The sequence below is a fragment of the Pinus tabuliformis genome, chromosome 1_2 (assembly GCF_031772625.1).
Source record: "Pinus tabuliformis cultivar Carrire ecotype Pingquan chromosome 1_2, CPIR1, whole genome shotgun sequence".
In the NCBI taxonomy this organism is placed as follows: Eukaryota; Viridiplantae; Streptophyta; class Pinopsida; order Pinales; family Pinaceae; genus Pinus; species Pinus tabuliformis.
Genome location: NC_142298.1, coordinates 831083561 through 831107438, shown reverse-complemented (window position 1 = coordinate 831107438; position 23878 = coordinate 831083561). Strand labels below are relative to the sequence as shown.

The window sequence follows — 23878 nt, the reverse complement described above, 5'->3', positions numbered from 1 at the left end:
TCTCATCAGTCTTTATGTTCTATCTTTATGGCTGTGTGGCTGTGTCTTGCTGATAATATTGGTTGATCTTGTAGATATTATCCTGGGAATTCTGTGCTAGACTGCATGATGAAGTTGTCCCTCGGAAGAATCTTATTCAGCAGGTATTTTTTTTTCTCATTGCTTTATTCTGCATTTGCAAAACTTTTATCTTCCTAGTTTAAACTCTATACTGTTTATTTCTTTCTGCTGTACAATTAGCTCTAGTTCCCGGCTAGATGCTTAGCTCCGCTTTTACTTTCAGTATTGATAAAGTTGTTTTTGCACTCCCACATTGTATTTGTACTGAAATGTACCTATTAGCCCATTTGACCTACTGTTGTGGTCACTAGTTGGACATTAATAAAATTATCTTATCTGCTTGGTTACTCATTTGTTCTTTTTGAATTCAATATGAAAAGCAGGAAGGGCAGTACTGTAATTTGAAATGGTTTATTATGATTTCAATATAAATGTGATGCTCTCCTAGAGTGATTGGTTCTGTGATATTTATTCTGAAAACATTGAGAGGATGGGAGCTTGGCAAAATCCCAAATACAGAAAATAAAGAGTTTGCTTTTAAAGAAAATGTGGAATTTTGAAACATGTTTTGTTGGAAGAGGGGAGCATTAAACCAACGCTGATTAAATATGCTGAGAATTCAGATCTATGTCCTCAGCTAGCAAGCATAGTGCATACATTACGAGATTAGAATACTGTCTAAATAATATCATTTCTTGAGAGTAAATTTGAACTAGCTTTAGGTTATGTTTAGGCACATAATATGTATTATCCTTAAATTCAAATGTTTTTGTACCTGCTTATGGATATTGGAGCCGTTGAATGTTTTCTTCAGGCGCAGCAGTTATCGAACTTAGTAAATGAGGCTGAAAAGGAAGGTTCTGACAAGGATGCATCAAATTTGAAGGCATGTAACGCGTAAGTGACAGTGGAAATCTGTATATGTGTATTTATATCAAAGCACAACTACTAGTTTTTATTGTATTAGTACAGCTTGCATCAAATCTTTAGCATAGTTTTTAATGCACTTTTGTCAACTATGGCTAGGCCCTGTGTATCTCCATTGTTCTGGACCTGTGGCAAATATAGCATGAGATCCATCATAGATCTGTATCCATGACAGAACCATCCTGGATCTGACAAGGATTTTGGATGCATCTAGGATCCCATTTCAGTTGGATTACCTTTAAAATAGCTGAAAAACAAAAAGTAGGAAAGGGGGATTCCATGATAAACAATTGATTTTGTTGCAAGGATATTTATTTTAGTAGCGGAATTTGAAAGATAAAATTTGAGAACTTTTTATCCTAAAATCAATTCTGTTGATTTCAATTTATAGTAGTTTATTTGTAAGAAATAATGACTTTGTACTGTTTCTGTTACAACTTTTATTTTGATAGGTATTGTATAACAGTTAAATTTAGCTGATACTATATCTTTTTTATTTATATTTTCTCTTTGTTTCTTTTTTTTTTTTATAGATTTTGTAAGAATTCAATTTGCATTTTGTGATATAAATATTATTAGTAATAGACATTTGATTTTGGATCTGCATAATCCAAGGAACCTAACACTTCGATATGGGGATTTGAGTATCCAATATGAGACATGTATACTTCCAAACTGCACAAGGAGGGTTGTGTGTGTGTGTCCATAGGACTGTGGTCTAGCAGCAAATTGGAGTGGTTGTTACCACAACGACCTAGGTTTAGTTGAAACCCTGGTGAGGATGGTTTGATTGTTGTGGCTGATTAGACTCTCGAGGTTACGGCTCTCACAATTATAAAGGTCTAATTATGTTGGTTGATGTTCTTGTCTATATTTGTATGGGTGGTGTTGACTGCAATTAAATAATTTGTTGGGCCTGTAATGACACCAACATCTTGCCTTGGGACTTTCTATCTGGGTTTTCAGATCTGTCTGTTTCCCTTTCAAGTACACACACACACACATAAACTACAGAAATAAAATATAATCATAGAGGTAAAGATTTACATTTTTTCCATAGTTATAAACTATATGTTCGTCAATGATCAAAATACGTTACACATGTCAAGAATACACCATAGGTTCATTGTGGCGTTTTCCCTAATTTTGCAGTATGTAAAATATGGTAGTAGAAGAATCTTATGGACATTGATTAACAATTGAGCCATAACTTCGGTAAGATGACTGTAAAAGATCACTGCAGGTTGTGAATATACTGAGGAAAATAAGCATTATCAGTCTTCATTCTCCTCCTCTAATAAGGTTTCTTTGAAAAACTTGTAAAGTAGTGCAATGCACCCCTTTGTTTCTATGATTTAATTTTTCTGTCCCATGTGTCTGACGTGGTGGGACTTGTCACTCCTGGGAAATGGACTTGGGCAGGACACCTGTCCTGTGTGTTGCCTCCTCAAGGGCAGCTAATTCCGGTCCACCCTCTCAAGGGTACATTGATGCTACTTGATGAGCTCTCTTTCTCATCTTTTCTGGTTCAGAATTGATCTTCTAGTTCTTCCAGCCCTACATAGTCCATGAGATCTATAGATTACTCTACCATGGTATGCAAGCTCCCTTGATTTCTCACCTCTGATGATATATGTTTGCAGAAATTGTACTTCATGCCTATTTCAGTTGATGTGCTATGGTTTCGTGTGATGGTTTCTTATCTAGAAGGGGTGTGATAGTTTCTAAACTTGTCATGAAAGTGATACATGTTGATAAAATGGCGTGACTGTTGAATTGGGGCTCATTTCTGCACAGCAAACATTTATAGTAAGCAAATGATTGGAAAACTTATGGGAAATATTTCCCGAAAGCACTTGCATTGAAGTATCAAAAAAATATTCGCGAGATGTTTGCTGGCAGATTTGAGCATGTAATTATGCTTTTATATAAAAAATAAAATCTTTATTTTCCTTGTAAAATTAGATATGGGTTGGATCCAACAACTTAAAAGCCTAAAGAAAAACTAATAATCAGTAAAACAGTAAAGAAGTAACAATTAGGAAGATGAAAGTTACCTGCCATACGTCCATATGCACAATATGCATATGGATTATGGATATGCCATTTCCTTGTTTTCCGAAATTTTCAAGTGTCATTTCTGTAATTTGTACGATTTCTGAAAATGATGTCCTTGAGCTTTTGAAAATAACTGCTTCCCACTTTTAGCCTTGTTTTGCTTTTGCAAGTTTGCGTGAAGCTAGCATTGAGTTGAGGAGATTAGAGATTTAAAATTGTACCTTCACATTTCATTTGCTACATTTGTTGAATTGACAAATCTATAAAACGTGTCTTGAAATAATATAAGAAGACTTCATAACTTTCTTCAATATCCCTTTATTATTGTTATTTTACCTTCTGACAGGCGATTACCACTTGTTTGACAGGTTCACTGTTTGTGCAAAGCAGTTGAAGTCAAAGTTGGAAGCCCCCAATGTAAATGATCTTGGTTTTTCAAAACGCTATGTCAGATGCTTACAGGTTTGTGATATATACTTCATTGAGTCATAGGGATTTGATATGTAAAGCAAATATACCATATGAAACTTCCTCGATATGTAAAAGTACTTGATTTATTTTTAGGTTTGGCATGTTCATTCTGTTCACAAGTTGACAAGAGAACTATATATCAATGTTGCAAAAGTCAAGTACAACAATAACTTGGTTCAGAAAATAAAAATTGGGAAAATGAGAAATAATAATTATTATATACATGCGGAATTGATCAGCAATTCTGGTATACTTAATGGAATGACTCCGTAGTATATATATGTGTGTGTGCTTGTGTGTGTGTGTGTGTATGTGTGTGTTTATGTGTATGTAATAGTATATGTATGTATGTAGATATCTGAGAGACAAATTCATAAATTTCATTTAAAAAAAGAAAAAGGAAATATGAAAAAATTGGATTCATTCATTCAACCATAACATGTGTTTATTCATAAATTTCGAACTAAATTCACTTCAATGTCCTTATACTTGTAGTAGATATATTTGAATGTTGTAGAAAACTTACCATCAACCTGACGTATCCTATAGGGACAGATAGAAAAGATCGAGAAGGTGATTTATCCCTATTGAAAAGAATCGCTATTAGCAATTTATAGTGTGTTAAATGTGTTAGAAAAATACTACAATTTTCGAAACATCTTGGATTTGTTGCAGGAAATGAAGATGGCCATTTTGGAAATAATGGGTTGAATCTTTCCCCTATTATTTAACTCCTTAGTTTCCTTTTGATCTCTACAATCTGCAACATTGAATTTTGTAGAATCCAACCTTGTGTAGAACTGTAATTCGTCATAAGTCAATGGCAATGTTGCATTTATTGTGATCAGGAATTTATCGCTGGGGGTCCCAAATATAAATTATCGGCAAGATTGGGAAAAATATCAGAAAATATCAGGAAATCTTAAAAAATACAAAAATAACCCATTTTTTCAAATTTTTAACTTCTAAAGCAACATCAACATCGAATAAAGACATTACTACGTAAATATGAAAAGATGTATAACATGTCCTCATTGAAGTCTTCTTATATTATTTCAAGACATGTTTTATAGATTTGGCAATAATCCTTGTCTTCATTTCAGTGGTACATGAGATATTGATACTGAAATATGGTTGTTGAAATGTAACTAGTGTTGGTGTTCATAATTTTATATGTCATGACTTGATGTATTTGTCAAAAAGAAAAAGAAAAAGACAATTATTTGAAAAATCATTTATTGTGAAATGGTTTTCTTGCCCATAGTTATTTCCTAGGTCAGAACACCCATTGAGTGCTCTAGGGGTCTTGGTAAAACGTCAAAGAGTCAAAGTCATGATTGACTGGCGCTTGGAAGGCTCATGTATTAAGAAAGAAAATAGTTAGTGTAATATGTGGAGTCTAGAAGCCTCCAAGAGATGAGTTGGCCAGCCTTCTCAAGTCTGCCTAGAGAGGCCTAATTCACCCCGTAAGATGTGTATATAAAGAAGTGCTCGCCCCCATTTGAAGACAAATACAACGAATCATATTTTTGATCCTAGCGAGAAAGAAGAGGTCTGATCCAGCAAGAAGAGCGAAATTCTGAGGAGACCAGAGAAGCGAAATTCTGAGGAGGCCAACAGAAGTGATTTTCTGTGTCTGCCTGCCCACGCATGCGAGTTTGTTAGAGGATCTAGGCTTTCCTCAGTCCAGATTTTGCAGAGATATTGTTTAGGATTTGGCTAGCTCATCTCTTGGAAGGTTTGGTCTTGGGTCAAGGTCTTGGAAGTCTTCATTGAATTGATTCTATAAGAAGAGATTTCTGGGTTTTCCCCTTGTGGGGTTTTGCCGTGGCTTGGAACCTATTTCTGGTGTTTGTGTTTGCATTGTGATCTTCTTATTGACATTTGTTTTGATGATGAGCAGAACTAAGTAATGATGTAAATATCCTAATATAAATCACAAGAAAATGTTAAGGATTAAAGAGAAATCAAGTTAATAAATTCTCTAACTCTCTGCCCTAGATTTCTCAACATGGTATCAGAACTAAGGCTTTAAGGTGAGGGCAGAAAAGAAGATCATCTAGGCACCATCTCATCTCGAAAGGAGCAAAAACCCTAGTCCGAATTTGAGAAGGCCAGAAGAACAAAATTCTGGGCACAATTTCTAGCCCTAATTGCAGAAATAAGGTCACTGGCATACACAGAAAGGAGCGAGAAGTTTTAGAGGGATATAAGCACTATTTTTGATGACCGAATAGTTAGAAGATCTGATCTCCTTGGATTGAATTCATCAATCATGAAATCAAAGTTCTGGACTCATTTTATTAGTCCTCTTCTCTGTGGTTATCAAGCCCTAATCTCTGAAACAAGGCCGCAAGCCTATTCTTGTAGAGCAAGGGCATAAAATCTTGAGTTTGGAGGGATCAAGAGGCTAGTCAAGCAGCCAATGAAAGGCCACACATTTTGGTGAAGGAGTGAAGGTCAAAAGAAACCTTACGAGGTCTCTGAGCATCTTCGAATCACTGGTATGTATACATCAACGAATTTATTTGAGTTTTATTGAAAGTCTGTTCTGAGTTTTTAAGGTGTCAAAGAAGCCACTGTTTTGTAAGAAATTCCTGTAGTGTTACTGTGTGCATAAGTATTTCAAAGAGAACCATCAAAAGAAAGATGAAGCTCTGAGCATCAAGATCATCTTTCTCAACTATGCATATACTAGATCCAAGACTGAATTTGTTGAAGGGCTATTTTGAGCATAAGTCCTATTTGGGGGCCACTGTCAAGGTTACCGAAGTTCTGAAGCAAATGAAACGAGATTCATATCCAACATCTGTGCATACGAAGTGCAAGCTACATAAAGGAAGTTCTGAGCATGTTTTGTGAAGTGTATAGTCTCAAAACAGATCCTAATTGAAGGCTAGCTACTGAAGAAGCCAAAATTTTGAAGTCTTATTCTTTGTTCGTGTGCATGAATGAAACCCAAGTCTATCATTTTCTCAAATAAGTCGAAGTTGTGAGCATATTTGTGAAGGAGCCATCCTACGCGAAGCTGTCCTCACAATAGATAATAGCCTATTTGAAAGGCTAGAAGAAGTGACATCAATCACCTTGGAGAAAGACCTTTTTCTCAGCATAAAATGTATCAAAAGAGAATCCAAGATTGAAGGGCTTATCATCAAGCTATAGTCATCTTGTTTGCTGACCTGTGTAGAGGCATACAAGTCAACGATCCATGGTATAAGTTCCATGAATGTATGGAGAATCTGTGCACACAGTGAGCATATATGTAGAGTTCGAACCTAAACATCAAACACGAGCCGACCTTCATTGGAAAGGTACATATATTTGATTTTGAATTTACAGTGGTGTTTTTTTCTTCGAATTTTTCAGTATTGACCTATAAAGTTGCCAACAAGTTAAGAACAATAAACAGATAAATACAGTGAAGAATATCTTGAGCTGATGCACTGCTTGAGGAAAAACGATGAAGAGACAATGGCATCCAGAATAGCAAGGCACTACAACAAAGGTATGTAACCTTGAGGTATGTATGAAGGATCCAACATGAAATGTTGTAGGGTTAGTTGAGTGTATGGTTTTAGGGTTTTGTTGACGGTGCTAGATCTGCCAACAAAGGGGATCTCCCCCGTATGAAGTCCAAATTAGACCTCACACCATTTGGTGTAGGAGTCCCATTCGGTACGATGGCCCGGTTGCCATTATCTTAGAGATTTGCCTTAGCTCTCGTTGTTCAGCACATGAGAATGTTATGCTTGTAACTTCAAGAAAGTGAGGTGAGTGTGCCTGGCAAGTGCTTAATGTAATTCTGTGTTGTGGTTCCCTTACTGTCAAAAGGGGGAATTAAAGTGAGCCTCTTGATGAGAGGGAATAGTCCCAACCCAAGAAGAAACACACACGAACAACAACAAGGGTCTGTCTAGCATCCAGTGGAATAGTCCACAGCGGATGCGGCAATTGTGAAAACCAAAGTTCAAGGGAAAACACGTACACCGTCCAGCAGAGTAGTCCACATGGGGGTGACGTTCGTTCAAACCAAGAAAACACAAAGATGGGCTGTCTAATGATTGACAGTGTAGTCCACACGGACGGGACAACAATGATAAACAATACAACACATCTTCAACAATATGAGTTAAGCTGTCATGCATTACAAACATACAAGTACAATAGAAGTAGTTTGACTATCTTAGTACAAGTTAAGAAAACATACATTACAAACGTTTAAAGAATAGTCTTACAAACGGATACAAAACATGCGTGAAAACGTGTTGGCCTGAGACATGCTTCTCAATTAAGCAAAAGATCCAAGACACTTATGTACACCATACATCACTAGTCCCAGTAGTGGGATGTTGGAGCCATTGCTCGCTCCTCAAAGAATAGACTACAAACTCTCAAGGCTATGCGGGAGGAGCCAAGGTGAGAAGTTTTTTGCTCATACAATGAGGGGGTATATATAGCCAAAGGGGGTATAATTGACCCTTGTGACTCTTCGACTTCCCTCATGACTGTTTGGTTTCCTATGACTTTTCGACTTTACATGAATCTTCAACTTCATATGTGTGGGTCTCTTGGACTTACACTTTACATTACATTTATTACAAGTATGGTCCATAGTAGTGATGTGGCCGAGGCAACACATGACACAAATCGACATGACACTGTTGACATGTATTGGCTGACTGTGGTGTCCGTGTCGAGCTGTTGTGTTGCTGAGCGATGATATGCTCTTGGTGTAACATGTCTTCACCTCTGCATGGCAAAGTGCGCGGGGCCTTCGATGGTCTTGGTCTTCGCTTGATGGTGCATGTGTATGTGTCCCTTTCGCTCATTTGCTCAATGTGCTTGATGCGTTCATTCGATTGCGAGTAAGTCTTCTAGCATGCACCTTTTTTCCATCCCGTTCGTCGTCGCGCCATGTTTCATCGATGTACCTGTTCCTGTAATCACTCATGACGAGACGACATCAAATCCAAAAAATCTCCTAGTCTATCATGATGCATTGTTTTCCATTTCGGTGTAGGTGACCGGGAAAGGGATAAGGCACTGAGACTGCGGGAGCGCAACACAGGCCGGGATGCGAGGCTTCGGAGCAGTGTCAAGAAAAACTGTGCAAATGTCACTGGGAGACAGATTTTCGCAATCCGAGACAACAGTGACAGCTGCGAGGCAAAACCCAGCTGGGAGGCAAAACTGTGCAATTTTCGGGAGGAAGGTGAGGTAGGGTGTTGGAGCGCTGTTGGGCCAATCTGTGCAATTTTCCAAGAGAGCACTAGGTAGGTCATCCAGCTGGGATTTGCGCAATTTCTCTGGGGAAGACATTGCGAGCAACAATAGGCACTGGCAGAAAAATTTGTGCAGTTTTCCAAAGGAGCACAAGGTCGGGTTGCGGGAGTTGCTGGTCAAAACTGCATAATCCTGAGAGAGAGTTGGGGCCTAAATAGTTTTGCGCAGTTTCTGAGCTGGTTGCAGAGCGGGGGAGAAGGGTTGGACAAGAAAACTCTGCACAATTCCTGAGTTGGTTGCAGAGCGGGGAAGAAGGGTTGGGTAGGACAACTCTGCACAATTCCTGATCTTGTTACAAAGCGGGGAAGAAGGGCTGGTAGGCTAGGACATCTATGCGCAATTCTTGGGCTGGTTGCAGAGCGAGAAATAAGGGTAGGAAAGGATAGCTCCGCACAGTGCTTGGGCTGGTTGTAGAGTGGGAAAGAATGGTCGGACAGGACAACTCTTCATAATTCCTGAGCTGGTTGCAGAGCGGGGAAGAAGGGATGGTAGGACAACTCTGCGCAATTTTAGAGCGCAGTATAGCCCAGGATCATAACTCAAGTTCATCCTTTGGGTGACCAACAAGAGGCTTGATGGGAGGTCTTGCGTGAAGCGCAGACTAGATCAGCTTCTAGGACAACTTCTACGCAGTTTTGCGAGTCAGTCAGCTGGCTCATTTCCAGAGTTGTGCAGAGCAGGCTGCCCGGAGGACAACCCCAATCTCTGTGTAGTTTTGGGCAGCAGTTAAAGGTCACTGAGATCGGGTTCGGTTGACGGAGGGTTGTCTAGTCGACAGATTTTCAGGAAAATTGACTAAGTGTGAAAGCGAGGTGTACATACTCGACAATGTGATCACACGCTTAGCACGACTCAATGACAAGACACTTCAAACCAACATGACAACATATGCTCAGTGAGATTGACTCGAAGGTTGAGAGCGACAAGTGCGACAATTGTAATATGTCTTCAAATGACCGTGACGACACTTGCGTGACAATGTTTACAACTTTGTGTGTGACTGCGACCAATGTCAACAGAGTGAAAACAACTCATACACACAAAGACAAACCTTCAAAATTGCCAGAACAGACTCGCAAGCATGACGTAGCGATCAACATGCCAAAAGACGACTGGTGATGGACTAAGCGGAGAGGGTGTGAAAACTCAACAAGAGTTCATTGGATGAGCCCGAGTGTTTGCGACCATCAAGGTAAAAACCAAGGCAGGCTCTGAAATTTGGATGCAGGCCAAAATTTTGGAGGGTGTTGCAGCCACTACAACACTTGGTGACGCACTGGTTGAATACCAACTTCTTTGTTTCGGTTCATTTGCAGCAAAGGATCTTGGCGTTGCAGGAAGTATTGATTCGTTGTGCAGGATTAGTTTGGCTTCCCCACTTACCCCATGGACAAACATCATTCACCTTATACCAACTCAGTCAAACACAACAAAATTTTCAGCTAGATCACAATGCTTCAAAATCGGGAAGGGTAGTTTGGTTCACAAGTTTAAGAATTGCAGAGTATAAGTTTTCATCTCTGGTGTCGCTCCGTTGCCAGTAGGCCTAGACAGTACCCTAGTGGAGTCACGTAGGAACACAAGCATTCCTCCACTGCTAGCGAGCCTAGTCAGTACCCCGGTGGAGTTGCCTGCTTCACCTCTCTGTGCAGGCAACCTTTCTCTTCTTTCGCCTTTGTATTTTTTTGAAAACAGGATTGTGCAAAGTCACTTATTTATTTTGGGGCGGAAGAGGGATCCTGACTTATTGAGAGCAAAAGAGGTTGTTCCTTCAGAGAAGCATGTAAGACCTCTGATTTAGGTTTGCTCATTTATATTTTTCCCCTTCTCTGTTTCTACTAGTTGGATTAAGCTTGAACACACAGAGCAGAAGACTGAGTACAAACATGGGTTTCCCGGTTTGGACACAAGTTCATGGTTTGATTAGAGCTTCCCTTACAAACGGATCATATTTTCTGTCCAGGCTTCATTGGCCAAAAGTTACAACCAAGCACAGAGAAGACGGACATAGGACTGGCCAAGTGCTGCAGTGTCACAAGACTCTTTAAATTCAGCCACATACTTATTCAAAAGCCAGAACACAGTATTGGACAACACTTATTCGTGTAGTGAAAACAAAAGGAAAACTCAACACGAAAGGGAAAAACAAGACAAGGAAATGAGTACACAACAAGTAAACAAAACCAGAAGACAAGAAAGCAAAATGGCTAAAGAAAACATAATTAAAATAAGAAAACCATGAGGGATTACGAGTGCAAGGAAGGAAAACTAAGTTGTAGCTAATCCTACTCCTAACCTAACATCTAGACAGTAGGGATTACATGATATGAAATTTCCAGTGAAGCCACCATAGTTGTTCCTAACCTGCAACCACAAAGATACAAGCGATTAAAACAGATAACAAATAGTGTGCAACCGAAAGTACAAAAGCTTGAAAATCTTGCACACGAAAAGGAAGGTCTTGCTTGTGGGCAGAAAAATGTGTCACGACCGCCCAATACACATGTTTCAATGGATACTATTATTCGACAAACTTCGGAAGCCTCTTGCGAGTGTGTGTTCATCTGCAACGAGCTTCTTAGCGAGGGCGAGGAAGGATTGATACTTGTTGCGTGCAACATGGCTCACCAAGTAAGATTGTTCCAACCATTGTGTGAAATTCATAATGGTTGTTTGGAAGGCCTCGAGACTTGTGAAAGTATGGCTTTTTGATTGGAGAGATGAGATCACGATGGGAATCTTGTGTAGAAAAATAAATTTGATCATTCTCATCAGTCATGCCAAGACAGTTAGGACCTGGCATAACCATCAACATAGGTTGAAGTGCCTCACCTGCTTGACAGAAGTCTGAGGAGAAAGATGCTAAACAGTGAAGATCAGAGAGCACGAAGTAACTGTCATTGAATGCACTGTTGGGAAAATGATGAGCTGCATGACAGTCACCCGAGATGGGGGAATGATCAGATGAGTTTGTTGAGACAATAGATTCCCAGTTTGTAATGAACAAAGAAAAATTCATCTGAACAATCTTGCGAATGCGCTGAACAATGGAACCAAGTTCGTTGTGAGCTAGACATGACGGACCACCCCCCTGCAACTGGTGAAAATTTGTGCAGGCATCATGGTCATCATAGGAATGTAAAAGGGATGCCAACACTATGAATGCATGAAACTTGTTGGGGCGTGGTGAAATGAAAGGAACTGGATTCATGTGATAGCTTGTGCGCTCATTAGTAAAAGAACATACACCAATAATAAGAAGAAGATCAAGCTAACAAGAAAAGTAAAAGTGCTTCACAAATTGTTATCAAGTCTAGAAGAATCCTATCATAACTACTTTGCCCTAGATTCTTCAAGATGGTATTAGAGCTAAGGTGACACATCAAGGAAAGGGCATCTCATGAACACTCATAAGGTGACACATCAAGTGAGGACATCTCAAGAACATCTACAAGGTTGAAGCATCAAGCCCAGAAGTCTCAAATACATCAAGGAAAAGAAGGTCTACCATATACTATCCATCAAGGAAGACTACAAAGCAAGAAGAGAAGCCTTTCATATAAAGCCACCTACAAGAAGATCCAATCAAAGAAGGACCTACATCAAGCTACACCATCTTCAAGGGAAAAAGGGAAAAAGCACTACAAGTCAAGTCCTTCTCTCCAAGCAAAACTCATCATCAAGGAAGTCTATTTGAATGAAGCAATTTGAAGATCATCAAGATCCAAGAAAACAAGCCATCTAGTCTTCAAGAAGAAAGCAAGACTACTACATCACAAACTCTATCAAGTAAGTATATATATGTCCCCTTCTAAACATACCTCAATGTCTTTTTGCAAGGAAAGCAACAATTTGGTTGGGACCACTAACTTCCTTGCATGGAAGAAGAGGACTGATTTACTTCTCAAAGAGAATGAACTTCTAGACCTCATCAAAGGGAACATCACTATCCCTGCTAAGGAACAAACTCAAGCCTTAGTAAAGTACAATAAGGATGAGACAAGAGCTGAAAGGATTCTAATAGAATCTATCAAGGACTCTCTCATTCCTTATGTCTCCAAATTTGAAACATCAAAAGAAATCTATGATAAAGTAATAGAACTATTCTCGGTAAGCACAACTAGAGAAGTGATATCTCTATGTAATGATTTGTACAATATGAAGATATCAAAGGAAGGAATAGCTCCCTACTTCATGAAGAGCTATGAGATAAGAGATCAATTTCAAGAACTAGGGGAAGTGATGTCTGACAAAGAAATGACAATTGTAGTACTCAATGCTCTACTTGAGGATTGGGGCAACTTCACATCAAGCATATATGCCAAGAAGGAAGCTACCCCACTAAGTGAACTTTGGTCTCTATGCAAAATTGAGGAGACTAGACTCAAAGCCAAGGATGATGTGGGATCAAAAGAGCAAGCATTTGCTACCATGGCCAAGAGAAAGGGAAAATTTGGCAAATTTGGTCCACGAAGAACAAGCAACAGAGATATGTCCAAAGTCCAATGCTTTGGCTGTCAAGAATATGGACACTACAAAAGGGACTGTCCCAAGCTTAAGAAGGACAACAACAAGAGAAAAAGAGAAGAATCTGACATAACTCAAGAAGTTAAAGAAGAAGACAAGAAGCAGAAGAAGGAAGTTCCTCCATATCTCTACTGTTACTAAGTCAACTTCTTTACATAAGTCTTCTTCCAATGTTTTGAGTAGCATAGGAGCATATAGAAATATGATAGAATGCATGGTTTAAAGATATCCTTTAGAATATAGGAGTTTGATGTAGATATAGCTCAAGATATTCATGTAGAAAGAATATACCTATTAAAGGACCTCATCCATGATGAAAGAAAATTGATCATGATTAAATCTTAGAAAGCCTCCATCATAAAAAAGGAAGAAGCATTTGCAAGATGAAGGTCTTCAAGGTCCTCTGACAAAATCTTCAAAAGAAGGTTCATAAATAAGAGCAGATGTCTCAATAGGAGTTCCATTCATGGGATTCAAAGAAAGGATGATATGCAGGCAAGAAAATATGAAGCAAGATAATTGAGGCAATCTCAATCAAGAAGGACCAACAAAAGAAGCTGAGATGATCAAAAGAAGAATCAAGATGAGGTATGTATGCATCAATATTTAGACATGTCATCATATGTATTATTGAATCATGGGAATAGTTCTAAACATGATCAAGTATAAAAGGATCTCTTTCACCAATGACATGCTCGAAAGCATGGATTACAAACCAATGAAGGTCAACATGAAGAAGTACCCTCATAAGGAGTATGAGATGGTTGACTAAACAATCTATGAAGAAGTAGATGAAGAAAGAGATCAAAGATGTAAGAACACCATGGTCACAAAGAATCATTATCTGACAAGATCCATCAAAGACATCTCCTGAAAGAAGGCATGACAACTCTGACAAAGAAAAAGATCAAAGGACCCTTGACACCCATGAAGGCCTTGGAGATATTAAGATGCAAATAACTGATTCAAGTCTACAAAGATGTCATGATGGAAGGCCATCCAACAAAGCACTATTTGATGAAGTAATATCAGGATGAAGTCAAGAAGGGCTACTAAATCAAAGTATTGGAAAAGACAAGAATAACTAAGCATCCATATGATACACATTCCGAAATATAGTAAAATGACTAAGGAGTAGCCAGATGACGAAAGATTCTGACATATATCAAGAAGGCCACTTTCCACAAAGGAAGAAATGACATGACAAACTAGGAAGGAAAGTGATCGATGGCCGATGCCCTACAAAGAAGAAGCTCAACAAAACTTCATGACATCAAAGGAAGGAGGAGATCCAACAACTGAAGAACCCATGGAGAAGAAGTTGCTGATGAATGGACAAGTCCCTAACGAAGAGGGAGTTCCAAGAAGTTCCTAATTACAAAGGAGCTTGAACAAGTTCCTTGTTAGAGGAAACTTGGGCATACCTCCCCCAACTAAGAGGAAGAGGTAGACACAACATTCTTGTCTTCTAGTTGGAAGAAAGAATGGAGGATTGGGTAATCATCTGGCATGTGGTGCTCTTTGAGGATGTGTAGGGCATCCAAGATAAGAGTAGGCAAGAGGACTGATATTCTTTGAGGGTTGGGAACCCAAGATAAGAATAGTCTTAGAAGGTCATACTTAGTGAACACCCAGGTGGGTATGTACCTTGAGAGACAATGATAAATGTGTCTATAAATCATTGGTCTCACCAACATTGTGCTCTGATCCTATGAGAGGTAGAGTTGTTAGTCAAGGCCTTGCTATAAAATAATGTTGGTTACTATGATGCTCTAACAGATGGATTGCCAATCCGATTTCTCTTATGTGAATTATTCAAGATTGAAAATGGCCAAACAACTTGTGAATATTTATGAATACCTCCCTAGTTAAGAGGGAGTGTTGAAGAAAGTGTAACTAGTTTTGGTCTTCATAAATATAATTTTGATATTTGTATTTATAAAAGAAAAGAAATATTATTTTTGTTATTTATGTCAATGAGTTTCTTGCTGATTGAATAGGTCTAGCACATGTTAAAGTGTTGTAGGGAAGTCAAAGAGTTAAAATAAATGATGAAGACCTTAAGGGCATGTTACACCATGTATATATATGTATTAGAGTCACAAGTCTCCTCCAAGCAAATTCACAAGTCTCCTCCAAGCAAAGACATCACTAAAAGAAGCAATCCGAAGTATAAATGATAAGTCGACCTCAAGTCGGCCTAAAGGAGGAACAAACCTCTATATATAGAGGCTGTCCATGTTGGAAATACTGAGAGGGCGATGAATCAATATTTATTTTCAATTGTTACTTTTACCAGTTAGATCACTTATATTTAGAACACAAAATAAACAATAGCAATAAATGCTTTTATTAATATAATCTTTACAATGAATCAAGTACAATATATATAGGGCTCCAACCCTAGATGAAGACATCGATCTTCAATCTCCCAGGCTCCAACCTGTTGCCAAGCACCAATTTGGACTTTAGTGAGTTTCCGACTTCTAGGGCTTCGACCCTATCTTATCCAAGGCACCAGCCTTGAGTTTAGGAGCACCAACTCCAAGGACACCAATCCTCTAGCTTTGCTTTGTCAAGATATGTTTGGTTGTACTTCATGACTCCCAAAGTCTTCTTCACCAAGCCCTGTCAATCTTCAACTTTCCTTCACTTAGTCGCCATGTCACATCATCAGTGACAACTTTGTCAATTAGAAGGTATCGCCACTGCACTTCATCGTACCCAAGCAATTTCTTCAAGTCACCTCATGATGTCTCATGCATCATGGTCTTCAATGAGGTCTTCAATCAAATCTTCGAAGGGTTGCTTCATAGAAAATGCTTATACTAGCTCAACAAGAACTTCAATAATGTTCTTATCAAACTGTCTTCAAACCAGTGCTGCTTCAAGAAATGGCTCCAATATGTTACTCAAAAATGAGCTCCAAATCCTTCAATCAATCCCAACTCCAAATATGATGCCCAAAACACTGTTATAGTTCCTTCCTCCAGATAGAATCAAAGGATGTGATACTTCTAAATGCTACTACTATAATCTGAGTTTCTTCAAAGCCACAGGTCTGAGCAGCACCACAGTTCCTAGTCCGAGACACTACAATTAAGTCTCTTTACTAAACCTTCCACCGAGGTGACTACCACTACAGGACTGACTGAGTACTAAAGCTAGCCTCCAAAACTTGTTCGTGTCCTGTCACAAATCCGAGTTGAACAAGTGTCACTTTCTTAAGGTAATCCAAGCTTCAATAAGTGACAGTTTACCATAGGTCCAGAGGTGTAAGTCTGATTGCTGGACCAATAGACGAGTTGCACAGGACTGAGGACCAAAGCATATAATAGGACTCTTCATCTTCTCCCTTGGGCTCCTTTTATAATTTCAAATTGAGCAAAATCCCTAACTGTCAATCTCCAGAGATGGCTACGATTAAATCCTAACCCACTTAGATCAGTGGTTGAGATTAGATCTAAGTCACTTAAATAATTAAATTACTTATCCTTAGAAATTTGCTCAATTAGCCAACATTAATCAATTAAATTAATGAATGTGATTTTCCAAAGTTAAAACTTAGTAAAATAATCTTATTATTTGCTCCTCTTGAGCAAGCACCTAAAGAGGACTTCTCTCCTGCATGCTAGACACTTATCCTATGTGGAAGACCACCTGATGCTGCAAACATTAAGAATGATATCATTTATTGAATGCTTTGGATAGAACGGGTACAGCACTATAAGTTGTGACAAAACAGATGTTTCCAGTGCTGTCGGTTTCTTGGGTTGCATTTTGCAGCATCAACTGCACTGGCAGATGATTTTTTTTTTTCTTTATATTGTTGTTTTCTGTTTGCTAGAAATGTTTCAAGGTCCATAAAACTCCAGGCAACTTTTGGGCATGGCCTTCAGCCACTCGTGCTGAGAGTGTCTTCTCCACACTCAGCTAGACCTTTTGCTTCATTGTCCCCTTCCATTCTCCTACCACCTGGCAACTCTGGTATAATGTGATTTTTTTTTCCAGCAACATAATGGTGGCTTCTTGTCCAGACCATCAATCTACCCCACAAGACTTCATCTCTGGTTCTGTAATGTGTTCTGATACTGAATGTGATCCATAAACAAAGTGATTCCTAGTTTTGGGTGTCTGAATGAATCTCTACACAAATTTGACTCTCAACCGACAGAGTTTGACAGAGTTGTATGTGGTAAAACGAAAACACTGCAAAAATATATTATTAAAGTATCAAATGCAGGGTATAGAGCTTGAGCTCGAGTTTCGTTGCCAAATTTGAACCTTCTGAAAGGGACATCTGGAGATATGGGGAAGCAATTCTAATTCTAGATGCACCTTTCTAATTTCATACATTTGTAAAATGCCCTTGCCTCTACTTCTTAATTGGAAGAACCCCATCTTTGGAACCTCTTAGGATGGTTAAGTTGTCATTGAGGTTGAATGCTCAGTGACAAATGGTGATCCTTGGTTGGTCAGTGAACATGTTTTTATTGATCCGACGGATCAAATGCGCTATTCTTATACAATTATTATTATTATTAATATTATGTTTATCAAGACTCCTCTGCATGTGGTTATCAGTAAATAATAAAATAATGAGTGATAGCCCCAAGATTAACAAACAACAACAGGGATATGCATGCTATACTAGGGTTTGCAATCATATTGCCATCGAACAAATGGTAGATTGGAAAAAGTTAGCAGAATGCGAGTGACATGGAAACAAGACAAAGCGACCTGCAACAAAGTAAATGAAGAGAATGAGTTAAAAGCTCTTTTTGCATTGTATTAGGAATCAGGACTTTAAATGTCTGAGTGAAAAAGGAAGAGGGTCATGAAACTGGTTCAGTAACTGACCAATGCTGCCAGGGCTCGTTGTGAAGTTTAGCAAATTTAAATACAAATACGACTTTGAAGCTTATATGTAATTTGCAACTGAATCCCAAGGTGCAAAATTTTGAAGTTATGAGTACTGTTTTTGTACGAAATTTCTTGACCATACAACTTTCTTTTGGTGGAGATATATAATGATATTCATGAGATTTATTATCTTGCTAAATCTTTACCTTTGCATGGTAATGTGTGCCCTATTTCAAATTTCTTCTCGTCTCTCTGCAATTTCACAGTTCAGAACTTTTGGCTGATGAGATGAGCATAATTTCTTTTAGTGAGGGGTGTTGATTGAATGATAATTGATAAAAGTGTATCGTGCTTTTCTGGTGTTGAACCCTTTTGATCTTACTAGGGATCAGATGATGATACTGATTGGTCCATTACATTGAATATCACAGTTCAGACATATATCATAGACAAATTTCAAGTCCCTGGTGATGTTTCCATTGAGGTTCTTTCTGAACTGTTCAATTACAGTTGACATTCCTATTTTTGGATTTGCAGATGCATTGACGACAGTTTCCATTTCTAGTCATTGATGTTTGGTTTGTGGGTGGTGGTCACTATTTTAATGATGAAAAATGGTCCTCTGTGTTTTATCTTTCACTAAATTTTTTGTTGATGTTATTTTAAATAACTGCTGAAATGAAACTCCACTTTGTCATTTCTTCTCATCAGTGTCTATTTGGATATGTCCCTTGTAGTGGGAAGCATCTTTCTCTTTCCTGACTGTAGCTCTGGGCATTTGTTGGGTGCAGATAGCTGAGGTAGTTAACAGCATGAAAGACTTGATCTCTTTTGAGAAGAATCATCATGTTGGGCCTATTGGTGAGTAAAAGGAGAAGCTTAAAATTCATAAAGATTAATGGTGACATTCCTTATAGGTATTTGATATCAAGGATTATGGGCAATAACTTCATTTTTTGTCTCTTAGTGCTCTTGATCGTAGAGAGATTTTTATGCATGTATGCTTTGCCGTACCAAATGTTTTGCATAAGCAAGATTTAATTCTATCGTTTATTGAATATTACAGAAAGCTTGAACAGATTTCCAACAATAAGGAAGCTGCAGTCAGAAGGGTTGCTTCAACAGTCCTCTGTTACTCAGGTAGTGAGTCAGCTTACACAAGGTTCAGGGAATCCAAATTCCCCATATCCAAAAATGACATCAAGGCTGTCTTTGCCAATGAGGCAAGGAATCAGTTTTAATCAAACACCATCCTCTGTTCTTCAAAGCAATGATACATTGTTGACAAAGGCACCTTCAGCCACGAATCAGTTACATGTACAGCTAAGAAATCAGTTTGAGGCACGGAATCAAAGCTTGATGCAAACACAATCAGGCAATCAAATGCAACCTCCATCTGGTTCACATGTAGAGTCAGCTAGTCAGGGGCAGTCACAGAGTAATAACCAATTTCTTACTCAATTCACACAACAGCCACACTCATCTTTCCAAGGACAGCCTTTAGGCCAGGTACAGTCTTCTGCCTCTAGTCAAATTTCGCCTCAGATATTGGGTTGCCATTCTCAGAATATTAATCACTTGGGCCAGCAAATTTATGATCAAGGTATTCCAAAGCAGATTAATTATCAGCCTTCAAATCAAGTAATATCTCAGTCAAGATCCTTGAATCGAACAGGGCAGCAAAGTTTGCCAGGCACTCCACAGAGTGAGATGAGTGATATGAGGTCAAACACGTAAATGACAATAGCTATTATTTCCCCACTTGTTTGTGGCTGTGTATATTATACTTCATTGTCAGGACTTTTGTATGGTTGAAGTTGCAAGGTTTTGGCAATCAGGTAATAGCATTTGCTTGTTTCATGATTTCACCTGATTCTTTTTTATGTAGCTCTTTATATATATCTATAGCACCAAAAAGGGTTTATGGTCCAGGAATATGCCTATTTAGTCCCCATTAAAGACAATCTTATGAAGAAATTGTTCTAGCGATTGCTCTGCAAACCGAATCATGGTTTGCCTGTGTGTGTGTGTGTCGATATATAGACACGTATATATAGTGTTTTTCAAAAATCAAGGAATTGTACCCTACTCAGGGCAATTGTTTAGTATCTGATAAAACTTTTTATTGTATATTAGAGCTTTTTGATATAGCATTGTTAATGATTTTTTATTTTACTAATTGGTATGGATATACTCAGCAAAATGGTTTCTTTTATGTTTGTAGTTGGAAAACGTATTTTCATTTTGCAATGGGGGCTGTCATATTCATAACCGTAAGGATTTAACATTGTATTTTAGGATATTTGCCTAATGCTATTTGATGGTTCATCCTAGCTGGAACTGTCCCAGGGCATATTTCAGCCTGATCTGTAACTTGACCTAATGAATTTTTAATAAATGAAAGATCTTATTTCAGTTTAAAGTTGAATGTAGAGTGTTTCACATGTTATTTCCTATAATTAGCTGAAATGCACCAAATAGCCACTGAAATAATGAGATCTTGTATTTTTTATAGAATAATGGTACGTTGGATTCAGTAAACATAATTTTAGCACTTGGTCAAGTCTTTTTAACAGAATCGTGTCCAAACTTTTATGCATCTTATTCTTGTCGGTTGTGGGCTATTAGAGATGAATGGTTAGTGTCAATAAAAAAATTGTATCAAAGCCTCATTTAAAAATATCGTTGTTGCCTAGAATCAATCTCTACACTTAGATGGTGTTAGTTTCCAAAAATACCAATATTTTATTTTTAGTTGTGTGTGTTGATGGAGTGAATCACCGAGTTTGAGACCCAATTAAGATGCCTTTGTATATTGTCAGTTACATCAGCTATTTTTAGTGATTGATGGTGCTCCATTTCATGGCTCTTCCTCTTCTGTGCATTGCACATATGGCCTACTCTTCAAGCACTTTTTAAACCGAGTTGTAGTTGACAATATTAAGCTGGTTTGATGTGCGTGCTATATTACCCATGGGAGCCATTAGACCATCATCTGCAGAGAGCATGAAGGCCTCTTCAATTAGAGATGAATGGTTAGAATGTGGAAAATGTGAGTAAAGTAGTTGTACCAGAGCTTCGTTTATAATAAATGTGGTTACTTACCCAGAACCAAGATCTACATTTAACGGGTGTCAGCTTCCAAAAATACCAATATTTTATTTTTAGTTGCGTGTGTTGATGGAGTGAATCACATAGTTTGAGACCCAATTAGGATGCCTTTGTATATTGTCAGTTACATCAGCTATTTTAGTGATTGATGGTGCTCCATTTCATGGCTCTTCCTGCTCTGTGCATTGCACATATGGCCTACTCTTCAAGCACTATTTAAACTAAGTTGCAGTTAACAATATTAAGCTGGTTTGATGTGCTATATTACCCATGGGTAGCCATTAGACCATCATCTGCAGAGAGCACGAAGGCCTCTTCAATTAGAGATGAATGGTTAGAACGTGGAAAATGTGAGTAAAGTAGTACCAAAGCTTCATTTATAAATATTGTGGTTACTTACCCAGAACCAAGATCTACATTTAACGGGTGCCGGCTTGCAAAAATATCAATATTTTACCTTCAGTGGCATGTGCTGATGGAGAAATCACTGAGTTTGAGACCCAACGAGGCGGCCCTTTTATATGGCCAGTTAGATCACCTATTCTAGTGGATCATGGTTGTCCATTTCATGGCTCTTCCTGCTATAGCCTACTCTTTAAGCAATTTGGGTTGTAAATGGAGTTGCAGTTAACGATATTAGGCTGTTTTGATGTGCTGCATTACCCATCAGAGGCCATTGGACCATCATATACATTGCGCACGTTTGTTATTGATGGATCAGGACAATATTGTGGTAGCTTTGCTATGCCTACTTTAGGCAGACAATTTTGAAACTTCAAAATGTCTTTAAATGTTGCATTGTATATATTGCAAACTTGAAAATAAAGAGTGTTTCTTCTGTTATATTATCCATTGATTGATGAATATTCTCCCCGATCTTGTCTGTCAAGTTGATTCTTGATCCTCCTTGCCGAAGCTCTCAAGTTGAGTCCAAAACTTTGTTAGGTACAATTCGTAGTTATATATTTGACTTTATCTTGTATTGTTTTGTTGAATACTTTCAGAGCATTTTGTTTCAAACTTTTCATGTCCAGCGACAGAGGATTCTGGTGTGAAAGTTTGCTGATAAGGATCCTTCCAACGGTGCCCCACAACTTCTCGTGCAGAGGGCATGTGTTATGTCATTGATGATAATCTCAAATAATTTGGAACACCGTTTTACTGAATTTGAAATGGTTTATATCAAATATAAAATTCTCCGTATGAACACCTATTCAAAATACATGGCCTTTTATAGGGAACTGTATTAATTCTTATTACAATTGTCACAAGTAAAATTTGAGATTAATTCACCTATCCAAAATACATGGCCTTTTATAGGGAACTGCATTAATACTTGTTACAATTGTCATAAGTAAAATTTGAGATTAATTATCAATATTGTAATTTGAGATTAATTATCAATATTGTAGTTGATACAAAATTCAGTGTGCTAAAGTTAGGTGCTTTGTTCTCTGGGAGGGAAACCGATTATAGGTTGCTTTTATTCAAGAACAGATTGAAATATCTAATAAATATCTTGAACTCATTCTAAATTAGTAAATAGATTTTCACCACAAACATGCTCTGCAGGGGGGTGAGGGCGGGGGTGGGGGTGGCGGGGGCGGGGGTGGGGTTTGAGTGGACTCTGCTTTAGGTAGTTGGTGTCATTGTTGGAGAAAATGTAGTTTTGATCAATGTTTCAAGATCTCGATTTGGACTCTAATTCATTTGAGGGCCAACTTGGACTGCTTTGAATGTTACGACATAGTTTACTCAAATATATTTAAAACATCAAAATTTTATTAAGGAGAATATTTTAAAGATTCCAAATCATTAGAAGCAAAATTTACAAAGTCTGATAATGAATTGTAATATTTGTAATATCCTCGGTGCTCTGTTTAGGATGCATAGTATTTCTTGAAACCACCTAATTCAGACTAACTTTTTGTCTTTCATATAAAAAATGTTTATATGGACTTGCTGTAAAATTCAGGGATGGAGGTAAAGCTACACTAATGTTTAACCATCATTTTCAAACTTAATACATACCTACAACATAGAACATTATAGTGATTTGAACAAGAATATGGAAATTAAAAACTATAAATTAGAAATAATACTATGTAGATTTGAAGGCACAATAACTGCACAGTTTGCAACACAACCAAGTATATTTATCCTTTTGGGAAAATGATTCACCAACTAGTTGTAAAGGAAATATGTCTCATACCATGGTCTCCTTACTGCATCAATGCTATTTGCAACAAAGGCCACTCTTGAGCTAAGGCTATGAAGCCACAAGGGTGAATTTTTTGTAGTTTGGTCCAATTATCTTCTTATAATCCATCCTAGGTTCACAATAGGTTTATTTTCCCATCAGCTTTCACAACTCAAGGAACGAGATCTCTTTTTCTTAGTTGTTTTGGTTATCCCACTTTACTCTAGGGCTTTAGCACAAGGTGGTTAGCACAGTCATTGTTGAGATTTTGGGGATTATCTATTGTAGTGAAATTCTCATAATTTGTGGTTGTCGCTTTCCATGATATAAACATAGTATGTTCATGGCAATGCACTTGGGGATAAGTCACCTGAT

General features: G+C 38.0%; 1 protein-coding gene across 3 annotated transcripts in view; it reads left to right on the top strand.

Annotated features, from left to right (window-relative positions):
• LOC149208496 (uncharacterized) overlaps positions 1-20322 on the top strand; it is a 108553-nt gene extending 88231 nt beyond the window's left edge. For all 3 annotated transcript variants that reach the window (XM_089396091.1, XM_089396092.1, XM_089396090.1), the window contains 5 exons: positions 75-143; positions 875-957; positions 3414-3507; positions 18984-19053; positions 19259-20322. In XM_089396091.1, coding sequence (XP_089252217.1) covers positions 75-143; positions 875-957; positions 3414-3507; positions 18984-19053; positions 19259-19929 — 987 coding nt within the window. In that variant the 3' untranslated portion in view covers positions 19930-20322. The remainder of the gene's footprint in view (positions 1-74; positions 144-874; positions 958-3413; positions 3508-18983; positions 19054-19258) is intronic.
• The last annotated feature ends 3556 nt before the right edge of the window (positions 20323-23878 follow it).